Genomic DNA, 16,058 nt, shown 5'->3' with positions numbered 1-16,058 from the left:
AGCATAAAACATTTACGAAAATTATATTGTTATTTATAAGAGGAGAGCAAGAAATAAAATAGCTCATCAAATAAATGTGATCATATCTAACAAGTGCGACATCTTATGGACATCCCTTCAAATTGATACTCGTAAAACAATGAGGCAGTTCATTAAAACTGTGAGGTTTCGCCGCACGGCAAGCAGGAGGCGAAGTCACGATCGCCGTACGGCAAGGAAGAGGTGGACCCAAAATGCGAGGAGGCAGGGATAAGGGTAACTTAAGGGAATTTATTAAATCACTTCAACGAGGGCAAACAAGGAACGTGGGCCAATAAACGTGGCAGGGGGGGGCAGACTTTAAAGACAAACTAAACGTGACAAGGCTGGACCGAGGATGAGAGCAAAACACCGAGACGAAATACAAAGGGACGTGAACAAGGGCGAAAGCAAGCGTGATCAAAGCAATGTACGTGAGAATCCGAGACGCAGCAACAGGGAGCAAAACGGGATAATGACCCGACACTGGGTTGATGGCATGGGAAGTTTAAATAGTCCGGTAATCAGGGGAGTAGATGGGGATCAGGTGTGTGATCGTTAATGGGGAGCAGGTGCGTGGCTGGTGAGGGCGAGGTGCTGAGGGGAAACGCCCCTACTCGGCTGATCAAAACAAAAACAAAAACAAAACCTGTCATGCCCGACGCGGATCATGACAAAAACAGCTAGATTGCTAAAACATCATGCTCCTAATTTAGGATTAAACAAACCATACCTCTTAACAATGATACTTAAATGTTTTATGCCTTACCTCCGAAGAGTTACCAGATGCCGGGAGCTTATAAAATACTCAAATTTTTCATTAAATGGAGAATAAAAATGACATCAATTGACTTGGTCGAGCAGTATATAACGTAAACAGATTGGTTACAGTTCGGATGCATGACACTTGTGCACAGCGTTTGATGTCCTGCGTATATATAGTCAATGCACAGCTATTGCACACCTGAGGCAAGTCACTAATCATCACAAGGGAGGGAGAGAGCCACCTGTCACCTTCGAAGCCCTCCCCTTGGTCCTAAAAACCTCGCGCTGCGAAAGGACCATAGCAACTGCATAGCAACTGATAAGATACGTCAAGGAACACCAAGCCACAACAAGGCCCATTTGAACAGTTGTTTTTTTTACTGCTGTGGGCGGTAAATTCTCCCCATAAATCTTAATCAACGCGTGCACAAGCCACCCACTTCCATTATGTTATTGGACTAGCTTTTCCTGCGCGTGCTTGTGAATGTGCGCGCGCACTCTGGCTCCATCTCCTTGATGAAGCCTACAGGAGGAGGAGGAGGGCGAGGGGGGGCGAGGGGGAAGGCAGTACTAGGGGGGATGATAAACATCCCAGCTCCATCCCCGCCACCATCATCCTCATCTTGTCTCCGAAAAAAGGCACTCGCACCCGCACCCGTTGCCAGCAATGAACCGCCGCGGATGATCGCCGGGCCACCAGCCGTTGAAGAAGCCAAGCCGGCGATCCTGTCGCTCGGCTGGACGACGACGACGACCGCCGAGTGAGTGAGTGAGTCAGGCCGCTCCCCCTCGCCAAGATGGTCCGCGTGGCCCGCGCTTTGGGTCTGATCATCCTGTGCGTGGCGGTGCTCATCCTGTCGCTCATCAGCTACGTGTCTCTGCGGAAGGACACCCTCTTCGGGACGCCCGTCGGGGGTCCCAGGATCATGTTCCACGCAGGCTTCCGGTGAGTGATGAGTGGTGTTGTGCACGCGCGCGCTTGCGCGGCGAAAAGTGCGGCCAGGTGGGAGTGGGTGGCCATGATCATGGTCGCCTTTTCCCTGCTTGTCAATCAAACGGGATGCAGGTGGCACCGAGCATAATGGAATGTATACTAATTTCACGTAGACTGCATGGTGACTCTTATGTTTGTGTTATTACGAGTGTTTCAAACTGCTTGCTAATGTTAATGGTCTTATTTTCCATAGATAGTTGATTTGGTTAATGGATAGCACAAAATATGGTTTTCTTTTCCTTCTTTTGGTGGAAGGATGAACAGATGATGTGGCATGCTTTGGATCAAGTCTTGTTACTTTTCCAAAGATGGAGTGACCGATCAAAAGCAGTGATGTTGTGTTGTACGCTTTGCATCGTGAGGTGTCACTTTTGATAGATGGGTGATGGATATGTGCTATGCTTTGGTTCATGTGTTGTTAGAATCCAAAGACGGACAGATGCTTGTATAAAAGTCATGTGATGTGTTATGCTTTTGGATGAGCTGTCATGAGCTGTTACTTATGGCTAGATGGATGCTACTTGAGTTTGAAATAGAATCCATATATGAATATAATGATATGCTATCATTCGGATGAAAATATTAGAAAGAGCTCTGGACATATTTTTAGATTCAGCTCTTGCACTGGATCACACTAGACTGCTTCCAAAATACTACAAACGGATCAGTCTTAGAGATGGCATTTGAGCATAGAATGACACAATTACACACACAACAACTGTTGCACAGTGCCAATTACGTGTCCTCATCAGATCGCAGTTCGCCATGAATTTCCTGGACCCTTCCTTCATTCCGCTGACCAACGCCCTGAACGAGGAGCTACAAGGGAAGCCGACCAAGTGGAAATTCAACAAGACTGCCTTTTTCCAGCAGAGGTAAGATAAAGACTTTTTACGTCTGGTGGGAGCTGCTTTGATGCGGCCTTGTTCACTGAGGCCAAAGGAAATGAGAAAGATGTGAGAGAATTCCCAGACTGAAAGACATTCCAGCTTTCGACCTCTCTGGGGGGGATGCCCCTTGGAGTGATATTTGCTTTTATGTGGGGTAATCGCATACATACAAAGTACAAAAGTGCCGTAACGTACGAGTTTAATTCATTTTGTCATCATGCCTGTACCTCAAATCATCTTTCCCCATTGAAATGAATGGAAATATCCTTAATCCGTTCTAGCTTCATCCCCCCCAAAAACAGAATGTTTTTAATTAAAAAAAAAAAACCTCTATAATATTGTGCTTTCTGAAAACAAACACTGACATATTTAAATAGAAAGTAAATACAGTCATTTTCCACGTTTTGCTTGACTTCAAAGTGCATTGTGCTGCTCCTTCTGGTGTGCACGCCTTGGCCACCAGGGGGCAGCTTAATACAAAGACACACATGAAGAGTTTCGCAACTGACGCAGTATGATGCAGTAATGTTAGTCATTCTTCGCAGATGATAAAAAATATATGCCTTTGAGCATATACTTTTAGTTTCTGTCTGCATTTGTTGCTAGTTGCTCACTTCTCTGTTTCACCAATGCATTTTCCTCACCTTCAGATGCCCTCTAATTTTCCTGTCATTTAGTTTCCCATCTTCTTTTATCATTTCATGTTTTCTATCCGTAGGCAACTCTGTGGTATTGTTACTCTGACCATCTTTTCTGAGATTCACAATTTGCGTCCACCCCCACAACCTAAATAAATGACTTGGCCTCACAGTTTATAGTTTTGGAGGCTAAGTATAAATAGATTAAATGCTACAATAAACTCAAGTGTCTGTACTTTTGTGTCAGGAAGGACATCTTCAACTTCATCGACATTCCGCAGAACTTCTCCCTGACTAAAAGCAGCGTCCGTGTGGGCCAGCTGATGCACTTTGACTACTCCAGCCACAAATACGTCTTCTCCATCAGCAACAACTTCAAATCCTTGTTACCCGATGCCTCGCCCATCCTGGACAAGCACTACAGCATGTGTGCCGTGGTGGGCAACAGCGGCATCCTGACGGGCAGCCACTGCGGCTCCGAAATCGACCGTGCCGACTTTGTCTTTCGCTGCAACTTCGCCCCGACCGAGGTCTACGCCAAAGACGTGGGTCGCAAGACCAACCTGACCACCTTCAACCCCAGCATCCTGGAGAGGTACTACAACAACCTTCTGACCATCCAGGACCGTAACAACTTCTTCCTGCACCTGAAGAAGCTGGAGGGCGCCATCCTGTGGATCCCAGCCTTCTTCCTGCATACGTCCGCTACCGTCACCCGCACCCTGGTGGACTTCTTTGTGGAGCACAAAGGCCAGCTCAAGGTGGAGCTGGCCTGGCCCGGAAACATCATGCATGACGTCAACAAGTAAGACAGCGAGATTGTTAATTCTGAATATACTGCAAAATTTAATCAGACCCGTAACAGAATATGTCTTTTACAAAGTACACACAACCGAGCAAATCGAGAAAAGTCCGCTTCGAGAACTCAATGGATTTCCAGCCCATCCCATTAACTGCTTGGCCCCACCAATCTCTGAAATATTTTCTAGATGCTTCCATTAGCATGAGTGTTAGCAATGACGTAGAAGCCAGAAAGGGAAGTTCCGGAAAAATGAATTTGTTAACAGGTGCGCTAAGTGGAGAGTGCCCGACGGATTTGAAGCCCATCGCATTACTTGCTCGGCCACAAAAACCTGAAATCTATTTTGCACGCTCTAATATTGGGATAAACGTTACCACTAAGTAAAGTATAAGTAAACATACAAAGTTCTGGAAAACTCAACACTAGAATTCCCTCGCCCACTGCTCAGTCGTAGCAATTTGTAAAAATCAAGTTAGGTTGTAGATGCTACCATTGCCCTAGATGCAACTGATGGGAAAATCTGAACATTTCTGGGGTTTTGTTACGTGTTGGGAAGATTCCAACCTACACAGGTAATACCCAATGGATTTCCAGTCCATTCACTTAACCACTTGGCCAGAAAAAAAACTGTGTCTTCCAGATGCTCACATTAGGATACAGTTCAAGAGTAAAGCCATTTCATATTCCCTGAAAGGTTCTGGTAGTCTTCAAACCTGCGTGGAGGAACCCTGCTGGATTTCCAATCCATCGAATTAATCACTTAGCCACAACAATCCGAGACATGTCAGGCAGGTGCTAACATGAGCATAAATTCAACCACTAAAGACAACGAGCTCCATCGCTTTAACTGCTGGTTGGAGGGTAGAGCTCCAAGAACTTGTTACAGTGACTCCAGATTATAATATAAAGATAAAAAAAATAATTCAGGAAACTCTTTATCGGCAATGATTTTAAAAACTGTCTTAACTTCAATCATAGAATGACTATAAATGCAACCGTTGACTCAAGCAAAAATGCCGTCAAATTGCAAAACATTTTTCCCTGGCAGCATTGGAAAACCACACGGTGAGACCCAAATGGATTTCAACGCCATACCCTTAACTGCCCTGCCGAGCTGAGACAGTCTCCTGATTACTCAAACAGTGCTTGCATTCACTGAAAAACAGTAGTTGGCAGGACTCAAACCTGCGCCTCAAGTGCTGTTGGAATATGTCGTGAGTTTAGGTCACCCCCTTCATGCGGTTGGGTTCTCGCCATCTTAACGAGTAGTGATGGTCACTTGAAAAGCAATATATCCCATGATGCATTTAGAAAGCTCTTTTGTTTGTCCCTTGGACAGATACTGGAAGACAAAAAACCTCTCCCCCAAGCGCCTGAGTACCGGCATTCTCATGTACACGCTGGCGTCGGCCATGTGTGATGAGATCCACCTGTACGGCTTCTGGCCTTTTGGTTGGGACCCCAACACGGGCAAGGACCTGCCCTACCACTACTACGACAAGAAGGGCACCAAGTTCACCACCAAATGGCAGGAGACGCACCAGCTGCCCAGCGAGTTCAAGCTGCTCTACCGGCTGCACCGCGACGGCGTCACCAAGCTCAGCTTGACGCATTGCACGTAGATGGGGGCGACCTTGGGGAGGGGGTTTGCGCATGACGCCGTGCCCACAATCCGCATGCCGAGCTCTCATTCCACACGTATGGTTGTGTTAAGTATTCCAATCCGTCGCCGCCATGACGCTCCTTTAGCTTGCCTGCTAGCAGTGGCACACAGTGGAACCTCCACAAAGGCAAAGCAAGGCAAAGCAAAACCCAACCCTCAAATCCAGGTCTACCGTAAGAAACACTGGTAATAGTGTGACACTCCTTCGCTTTCGCCAAACCTGCATTCACCACCAAGTCAATTAACAGAACTCGACTCTGCCCACCTGACACGTCATTCACCCATTAAACGCTGCCTAAACTTGCTCGGTCTAAAGTTATCCACCGTGTATCCTGGGTGCTTCATATCTCCCCTCTCCAAATGATCAGATAATCGTCCGGGTCCGTAGAAGCTGGATAACGATTGGGATCATTTCAATCAGGTGTGAGATATCCGGGATCCAGCCCATCTGTGCACTCGACTCGACTCATCGGTCCAAGGTTGTGCGTCCACTAGATTTGGTTGAAATTCATCTGCCAATGAGACTCTTCCCGCCTGTCTAAACTCATCCAACCACCGTTGGACTTTGGAGGTTCCACTGGAGTCCAATTTGTTTTTCAAAAGCCTGGCTTGTCGTCCAAAACTGAAGCACTGCCTAATCTCAGGAAAGGAGTTAGATCAGTGTTTTGAAATCCCTTCGGACACCTGCGCACAGGCACCGAATATGCTTTTTGGACACAAGATGTGTTGTCAGACAATCTGCGCTACTCTTGTTTACAACACTTCCACAACAAGTGGCCCAATTCTAAACTTTTGGGAGAAATAAATCACATTCCAAATGATAAGCCATAAATTCACAAGAGAGAGAGAGAGAGAGACTATATATATATATATATGTATATTTATATATATATATATCTATATATATATATCTATACATATATGTATATATATATGTATGTATGTGTGTGTGTGTGTAAGCTTAGTGCCACTTTCTAAAATATGACATCTTTAGCCGTGCTCGGTAAGGAATCATGACATGGCCAAAATTTCATAGTGCAGCAAAAAAAAAATCAATTATATCATAATACAGCAAGAATAAAGTCATTGACTAAAGCGGCAATGATGAAATTACAGTGAAGAAAAGTACTTCTTGATTTTAACTTCGTAATCGTGTTTTTATGGGGGTTTTTTTCGTCACACTTACTTTTTCCTCGTAAAATTCTTGAAAAAAACAAACAAAAAAAACATTCTGACATTTTTTCCTAAAAAAAAAAAAATTAAGATTACCACTCAAATAATTTGTTCTCTCAGATGATACATATTTTCCTGTACAATTACAACTTTTGCCAAACGGAAATACACAACTTGATTGATATGAAGATATAACAGCTCGTGAAATTCAGGTTTTTTTTTTGTTGTTGTTTGTAACATTATGGCTCATTTGTTGACTCATTCTCATAAAATAGCATTTTTTTTCTCGCAAAAATTCGACTTTATTCTCATAATTACTTTATTTTCATAAAGTTGTGACTTTTTTCCACATTCAATTTTTTTTTCCAGACGAGGTGACTTTCTGAATTTGATGCACGAACAATGCATTAGCTAGCGTGGCTAACATCCTCCGTTTTGAACACACATTTCTAACGTGCCCGTTTTGAATTTCATTTCAACGTCAGCTTCCACAGAAAACAAACACGATGATGGGAGATTTTCTTGCGTCGCGTGATGAAGCAGGCAACTCGCTGCACCTTGTTATGAGAGCATGCGTCACTCCAAAGTCACGTTGCATGCGAGAGGCACTACCAATCTTCTCGAATCCTTCTCTGGAAGCTTCTTTTAACGGGGTTACCTTGCTTTGGATTGTTGACTGCGATTTTCCTGAACATTACCGTAAGAGATTTTGTAGAGTAAATATTAACAAGCTACTCCACTTGAGCATGTGTTCCATATCCTTGATGTCCAGCTTTACATGCATAAAATTGCTGGGTCAAAAGCATTGGGTCCAAATGGGGTGCTGGGTTGAGGATTTAACCAAGCATGTTGGGTCGAGATTTGGATTCAGCGAGGGGTCAAAACTGCTCATACTGATAAGTTAAGTATCATTATAGTTGTGGTTAAATCTAAGTCACATGAAAACTTGATGATGTGGAAATTAGCGCCTCGTTGCTCAGACTTCAGTGAATCAGGTCTGTTTGTCGGTTGTGCACGAATTTCTGGGTTATGCATTGTGGGTGCGTCAGAAGCCCTGATGGGGGAATTGCCGCTCCTGGAAAGTTGAGAACGGAGAATAAGCCCCAAAATACTCCAAATACAGTCCTGCTGTACACTTTGAATGGGACCAAACCTCACATTGATCTGCTTTCAAATCTGTCATTTTTGTTGTTGTTGTGAGTCTGGGACCACCCAAGCAAGTCATTGGTGGTCGTAAAAGCTGCAAGGCACATGAACGTGTGCCTCATGACTGTGCGACATGTGACCGGATGTCACGAGCACGCTCGTTGATTTTTTTTTTTTTTTTTAATTCTTTTGCGAACAAAAGTGTTTTTTGTCTTTTCAGAAGAGAGATATCTTTTAATACTCCACCTAATTGATGTCACAGCTATGAGACGCTAATGGAGTCTGAATGTCTGGGCGTCAACACATTAGGAATGTACGCCGAAAACAATGTGTTTGAGGGAAATTGTCTTGGATTAACTCGTACATGCCAAACTAAAATATTGTTTGAAAAAATATTCGCTAGTTACCCCCACCATTCCCGAAAATGCAACCTTTTTTATGTTAGTTTTCAGATTTTTCTGCAGTCAATCAACACTTTAATTTGCACCTTCACAATTGTTTTTCGCCCACTCCCAGCTTTTGACAATTCCCTCAAAGACATTCTTGGCATATTTAAACAATATATGAATGTTTGTTCACGATCAGAGAATTTCTGACGATCGGAATCCAGGAATAAGCGTAACTTACTTTTCATGTGTGATAATCAATTAAGAAAAATGTGACGAGAAGGAAAATGGCGAGAAAGCAGACATGGACACATCTCATAAGTTCCTGATCTGTACATAGGTCACACAGAAACAACTTTATTGACAGTTTTTTCTCGTACGTTTTGCTCCGTTTGCATGGTGAACATGATGACTGTATATAGAGGCTTGTGGACACTTATCAGAGATGCGTTATATGTCATATGAATCCCACTTGAGTTCTTGGCAGGATGGCTACTGCATCCACGCCCGCTGCAGTTATTGGCTGTTCCAATGAAGCATCACACAAACCCAAGCCAAATGGATTGATTTGATTTGCACAGTTAAGGCAATTGAGAACAGTTTCTCATTTACGATGCACATATTTGGAATGCTTGGAATCTTTTTTCATCGGTGCAGCCTCTGGCGTGTCCTGCCTGGATGTCCTACCTTGAACTCTCATGGTGTAAATAATAACATGTATACAAAGTCATCAATGTCTGGAATTGTTTTGATCAAAACATCTGTTGATTTGAATGTCTTATTATACTGTACGATAAATGTGCCTGCAGATTCATGTCATCAATGTCTCTATATGTCCAATATTTTTTCTCTTGCAAATATATATTATTTTATATAATATAATATATATTATGATACATACAATTAGTATAATGATCATAAATATGATCATTATTTCTTGATTATGTTAGGCCTTGAAATCACCACCACCCACCACTGCAAGAAATCAAACGTCAGGGTTCGCCGGTAGGCGAGGTGGAGGAGGACCCAAAAATGCGGGGAAGCCGCAGAGGGTAGCTTGAAAGGGAATTTATTGGCAAAATAAACTGAAAAGGCCAACAAGGGACTAGGACTAACAAAAACGTAGGGTGCAAAAATAACCACGGAAAACAGAACGTGACTTAATCTAAACGTGACGGGGAACGAGGACAGCTACAACTAACATGAACGGGAACGAGCACGAGCACGAGAGGAACGGACAATCGGGACATTGGCGTCACCGGGAGCAAAACGCGTGTCGAGGGTGTATTGTGGAGCAATGCAACCGACGCCAAGCAGTCGGCACGGGGTGTTTAAATAGTCCATGAATTAGCAGTAAGAAACGGGGAACCGGTGTGTGGCTGGTGGGCGCGTCTCTCCAGCCAGGCGACAAGTTAACGGGAGCGAGCGCTGGAGGAAACGCCCCCACTCAGCGGAGAATATAAACAAAACAAGGACATGGCATGGGAAGTAAAAATAATGAACCAAAAAACCTGGCATGACCGGCACGGGTCATGACACTAAGTACACGCTGTCGCATTGTAATACTTTTTTTTTCTTGAAGCTGACAAGTTATTTTCACTTTTTGTCATCAATAACTCGGCATATTCTCTTCTCTTGATATTAAATTAACAAAAAAGTATTAGCCTTAGCCACAATGATAACTAGCTGTGGTAGCGAGTAAGAAGCTAACAGTCTGTCGTTGCTACATGATGTAGCGATTACATGAAAGTCCAGTCATTTTTCTGAGCAAGTTGCTAACTAGTTAGCGTTGGTTAACAGCTTTTTATTTTTGTCATCTCAAATAAATATTGCAAGAGAAAATTAAAAAAAAAAAAAAAGCATTCACCTAACAAAGAAATGCATTTGCCTCAGCCATGATGCTAACTAGCTCTTGCAGCCATGAAGCTAATACGCCGAGAATAGTAGTTGCCCCTGATGAGTGCATGTGCTACAGAAAACAGATCCATGTTGAAAAATGTATGTCCATATATTTCCTTTTTCATTATTTAACTGAAATGGTATGGTACAAAGTAGACGGTCACTTCATTAGGTACACTACACTCGCACCATCCAATGAGCCCCAAAACAATAAGCATCATTCCTGACACAGCTCTTTTCTCTCATTGACGGTGTGTACCAAATCAAGTGTTCAGTGGAGTCGGGCGTGATTTCAGCAGGCGCACCTTCTCCAGAGGGCGACCTCCTGCGTCGCCCCTGCCGCGCTACCACCGCCATTGTGCTCGGCCAAAGGCACACTTTGCTCCATCCGCTTCATCACCATGTCCAGCAGAGTCTGTATGGCTTTATCCACGCTCATGCCCGTCACGGCGCTCGTCTCAAAATAGGGGATGCTGGGGGGAGTCGTTAGTATTTTTAGGAATTCAAAATGAAGCCGGACAGACATATTAGTTCATCAGAACCAAGACCGATGTGTGCCACAAATAGTGAACCAAAAACATTTATAACTGCCGACATTAATAGTTTTAACCTTACGAAACACACTGATCCCAAACTCTTCGATAAAGTTTCAAACTTATCTTCCAATATTACCCCTAAAAATGAATGACTTGATAATGACTTATACACCAAACAGTTCTCTAGCACGCCCCTGTGGTTAGTTTAAGTGAGAGCCTTGATAACCTTCTTAAGGTCCTAGTAAGACAAAGGGCAGTCGTTGGACTAGTGCCCCCTAGTTTTTTGGCTAGTTTATTCAATTGTCCTACATGTGAGTACTACAAAGCACGTACTAGTAGATAATAAACCTTCTGCTGGAAATGGCATCCTAGTAGTACAACTGCACGCTACTAGTAAGCTAAAACTGCACTCGAGATTTATATCATCAATATTGTGTTATAGACAATGTACGTGACAAATGAATTCCGAGTACTGACCCGTATCTGTCGGCCAGATCTCGGGCCTGCCTGGCGTTCACGTCTCTGATGCTCCGAAGGTCGGCCTTGGTGCCCACCAGGACCACGTCGGGACTGTCGCAGTATGCGTTGGCTTGCAGTTGACCTGGGGGGAGGCGTTCAACAGCAATATCATGTTTTGCTCTTTTCAGATTCTCAGCAGTCTTTTAGGCAGGTGGTCACTTCAGAATTAAATGTGAAGTTAAGAAAAAAAAATTGACAATGACATTGTTTTGTGAGAAAAACACTGCCACAAAACATGTACTTTGATTTCGTGCCTTGAGCAACACGATATTGTGAATGACGGGGTCATTGCAAAACTAAAATGATTACACATCTGAAAACTGAATAGCATCCTCAAAAATAAGATTGAAGAAATATAACTGATGCAAAACATATGCTCTTTACACTCCTTATTGCCGCATAGCATGCCGGGAGTGCATTGTACCTCCTGCAAATTGACAGTTGAGCTCGAACCAGGGTCACCCTGTAGAGATGGCTGCATTTATTGCACTTCATCCCTTTGCCCAAATTAAAATCCTTATTTTGGCTCTCAATTGCATTAACAGCCATAACTTTAAAACATAACCAAGTCACGACCACAAAACATGAGATTTGTCTTCCAGTTTTGATCGACTCTAAAGAAAAAAAATGACTAAGTAGATTATCATAGATGATTTGCTGATAAAGTAGTGTAATAGTTCATTGTGCGCGTGCGCGTGCATAAAGTGGCACATACTCATCCAGTTCCTGACGTTGAGGAAGCTTTGGTGATTGGTCAGGTCAAACATGAGCAAGAAGCCCATCGCATCTCGGAAGAAGGCTGTCGTGAGGCTGCGAAACCTGAAAACACAATTCATTTGACATTTATGCTATTTGACTTCATATTTAACTTTGATGGATTATTCTATTTTGAATTAATTTAATTCAATTGTTTAATGTTGGAGCATTTCTTTTACATTGTATCAAAAATTTCATTTTGGATTTTGTTTTCATTTATAGTTTATTAACCTCAATTAAGTATAATATTTTAAATCTGCTTTTAATAAATGAAATGCAATTGAATATGTAAGTTGGATTTATTTTAATACAATTATTAAATATAATTACCGGTAGTTGTTAAATACTGACCCCTTGTGTCATTTTTTGAGGTTATCAAATGTAAAAAAAAATCATTTGAATTTATTTTTAATAGTCTTTATCACATTTAATTTAATTTAATAAGTCATTCAATTGAGTCAACATTTGACAGTTTCAAACTGAATATTTGAACATTTGTTCTTACTTACTTACATTGCGCTATGTGATGATTTTTGAAGATTAAACATTAGTGCACGTCAAATGAATCCATGAAAATTTTTGTTAAAACAAACAAATCAACAGACATGTACGTACCTTTCTTGTCCGGCTGTGTCCCACAGTTGAAGATGGACTCTGAAGTTCTTCTCTGTTGCCCCATCAGAATTAGTCCCAGTGTACATCTGATTTTGGAAGGGGGGGAACAACATTTAAAATTGACATTTCATACCAACGACAATAACTTAGAAAAAGAACAAAAATCTGTCAAAATAAATAAATAAATCTTTCAAATGTCTAAATGTTTATACATGATGCGTGAGTGTTAAATGAACTTTGATTGAACACGAGTGACGGAGACAGCATCACTCACCAGCCGTTTTTCCCGGAAGTCGATGCCCACCGTGGTGGTGAACTTGCGGTTGAACTTGTTGTCTGTGTAGCGATACAGGAAGGTGGTCTTGCCCACGCCTGAGTCGCCGAGTGCAAGCAGCTTGATCAGATAGTCGTAGTCCCACTCGGCCATGGTGCCGCTCAGGCTGACAAGTGAATTTGAAATTTAAAAAAGAAAGAAAGGGGGAAAAAAGGGGGGGGTGTGTAAGGTTGAAGTGGCTTAACGCAGCGTCTTAATGCTGCGATCAGAGCGGGACGAGCACATGACTCGGCCTGAGCTCCACATGAGCAGTCAAGGGGGTCACTGCTTCTCCTGTTTCGGAAGACAGAACCCCTTTTATGGACTGCATGTCGGCACTTCCTGGTGGCCCAACAACACGGTGTGGCCAATCCAATTTGACTGAGAAGCCCGCAAGGCAAAGCAAACAGAGCCAAGTGTTGTTGGCTTATTGAGAGGATAGACCCAATGATGAAAGGCAGCCCTTTCCAAAGCAAGGAACCAGAGCCAATTAACAGCAGCAGATCCGTCACAGAAATAATGGCAGTGATAGAATAAAATGTCATGAAAGAAAAGCACATCATATTGACATAAATAAATTGTTTTCAAAAGGTACTAATGTAAAATGTTAGGGGAGATAAATCAAAAAGGTATAAAACAATGAAAAAATATTGGTGCCCCAAAGATCCTCTTTCTACTTTAAATCAGGTGCTTTGCAATTATTTCCTGATGCACTTCAGTTAGAAAGAAGAAAAAATGTTTGTGCTGCGACTACAGAAAGTATCATTTGTCTATAAAATTGTTAAAAGTAGACCATTATCAATTTACAACAAAGAATAACTCTTAAGAGTAGTTTTTTAGTCGCTCAGCTGCCACCTACTGAAGTGGATGTGCAATTACACTATTCTATCCATCCATCACTACAGCAAAAAATAAAAACTAGGCAATTCCTTGGACATTTTTTTTTATCTTGACACTTGACAGAATGTATTTTGTTAAATTGAGAAAAATTGGGATACGCCACTGCACCAGACACGCTGCTCTGTATTCACTACAAACGGACACAAAACCAAAGGGGGCGGGGGACACGGGATGGACTCTGATGCAAACTTGCCATTCTCACTAATTCGGTTGTCCATAAGAATTCATAACCCCCCCAAAAAAATAAAGATCTCACCAGCTTGTCTGGAAGCAGCTCGTGCGTCCATCCAACCCGCAGCCGTGATGCACATTCCACAGTCGTGGCGTATTCCTCAATCCTCCCTCACATGTGATTCAAGGGTGGAGCAACTTGTGTGGCGCTAGTCATTATTTTTTGAAAGAGGGGCAAAAAGCGTCTTGCCATTTTGATGCCGGCAGTGCTAATTTTGGTCCAATATACTTATTAAAAAAAGTGAAAAGTAGTTTGAAATAATACTTCAGGGAAGCATTAGAATTACTGCTAACTGAACCAAAGACGTGCCTGTTTATGCCCAAGAACAATGTGTCAGGAATTTGGGTCAGAATGCATCACATGAACCTAAACTGACTTACTAATAAAAAAAAAGTCAGCCACATTAAACTTGACGTAACTATGCGCCGTTGTTTGAAGGACATTTGAGGATAAGTTCTCACATTTGCCACAATTAAAGGAAAATTAAATACAAACATCAAAAAAATGAATTGGAGCCAACATTCTTGTCTCAGACTTTTCACTATTTTCCTCGTGTTTTTTTTTTTTTTTGGCCCATTATTTGCTCCAAAACTACGATCAGCTTTTGTCCACAAACTGTTTAAGCCACCCGGTAATTACAATATGTTGTGAGCTGGGGTGCTGACCACCTAGTGGTATCTAGAGAAGACGCATGTTTAAAACTTTGGGTGGGCGGCATCCATTTGTGGCAGGGCTTGATTGCCTTCCCCTGTGCAGCTTCTCTAAACTGGTTTAAAATAATCTCACAAACTGTTGGCCTGACCACTCCTGCCGGTGCCTTTCTTCTTTGTGGCTTCTCCCCCCTGGGTTTCCTGGGAATGACTGTGATCTTCAGAAGTGGCCTGCGCTGCTCCCACACTTCCGTTTGGCTCCACATTTGGGGGCAATCGATGCGTCTCGGTGATGTCGGCGTCACTGCCGCATCAGCAGCATGTGCTACTGCAGGACATCGTCAGCGGCCGGGCCGCCTGCGCTGGCACACATGTGCTCTGTGCGGGTGTGGCCTCAGGGGATGCCACATCACCTTGTCATGGGCTCTGGGGTGAGTTGATCGTCTAGTTGAAGATGTGCGCGCTAGGTGCGAAGAAGAATGAGGGTCAGGTAGAATGGCGCCCCCGCCCACCCGCTCTCCTTGGCTATGAAGCTCTTCTCGGACATCGTGGACACCCGAGAGCTATCACTCAACCATTGAATTGGCTAAGTTGAAAGTGTTGGGGGAAAAAACTGAAAGAAAATGCTTTTGAAGTACAACAAAGCTCACTTCAGACACACATTATTAGCTTTTGCAATTTATTTGAATTCAAAGTCATCGTACAGTCCATCCAAACCTTTTTTCATCAGTAGAACAGTGATCTGGCCGTGAACGCGGCTTATAATTCCAGACTCCATCATGCACAATTCAATGTAACAACAAAAAAGAAAGCATTCAGTGCTGATATAACGCACGAAATAACAAGAAAAATTAAGATTTGGTTGGTGTTACAAAACACGACCATCCGTCTAATCCGTCGGGCGGATGCCATTGCCGAACACGTGCAAAGCGTCGACTTTGTGCTAGATGACCATCTGAACAAAAAAAGGGACACGTGTCTCAATTAGATGGCGGCGAGCAGCTCTTCAACTACTAAACGTACATTTTCATAGGCCAATGGAAGCAGCTACATTCAGTTTTTGAAGGTGTTGAAACATTTCAGCGCATTCTCGTAGAAAAAGCGTGCCAATTCGAAAGCGCTGAACTGACACTTACCTTCTCAATCATGTCATCAAATGGACT

General features: G+C 42.9%; 2 protein-coding genes across 2 annotated transcripts; one reads left to right on the top strand and one right to left on the bottom strand.

Moving 5' to 3' along the window:
* The first annotated feature begins 1,323 nt into the window (after window positions 1-1,323).
* LOC148343634 (alpha-N-acetylneuraminate alpha-2,8-sialyltransferase ST8SIA3-like) lies at window positions 1,324-5,903 on the top strand. Its single transcript, XM_088287557.1, has 4 exons — window positions 1,324-1,729; window positions 2,530-2,652; window positions 3,553-4,110; window positions 5,447-5,903. The coding sequence occupies exons 1-4, from the start codon at window positions 1,581-1,583 to the stop codon at window positions 5,727-5,729; spliced, it is 1,113 nt and encodes a 370-aa protein (XP_088143683.1). The 5' UTR covers window positions 1,324-1,580; the 3' UTR covers window positions 5,730-5,903.
* Window positions 5,904-10,263: 4,360 nt separating this feature from the next.
* On the bottom strand, window positions 10,264-14,310 carry LOC148343633 (ras-related protein Rab-27B-like). The gene is made up of 6 exons (XM_088287530.1): window positions 14,270-14,310; window positions 13,075-13,240; window positions 12,801-12,886; window positions 12,145-12,248; window positions 11,388-11,511; window positions 10,264-10,847 (listed from the first exon to the last, which is right to left on the bottom strand). The coding sequence occupies exons 2-6, from the start codon at window positions 13,225-13,227 to the stop codon at window positions 10,667-10,669; spliced, it is 648 nt and encodes a 215-aa protein (XP_088143656.1). The 5' UTR covers window positions 13,228-13,240; window positions 14,270-14,310; the 3' UTR covers window positions 10,264-10,666.
* Between the last annotated feature and the right edge of the window lie 1,748 nt (window positions 14,311-16,058).

Source organism: Idiotropiscis lumnitzeri, chromosome 1 (genome assembly GCF_059441095.1).
Source record: "Idiotropiscis lumnitzeri isolate Australia: NSW breed Sydney's pygmy pipehorse chromosome 1, RoL_Ilum_1.0, whole genome shotgun sequence".
NCBI classification, from domain to species: Eukaryota; Metazoa; Chordata; class Actinopteri; order Syngnathiformes; family Syngnathidae; genus Idiotropiscis; species Idiotropiscis lumnitzeri.
Note: the sequence above shows the minus strand (reverse complement) of the source record. Positions and strands in the feature narration are given on the sequence as shown.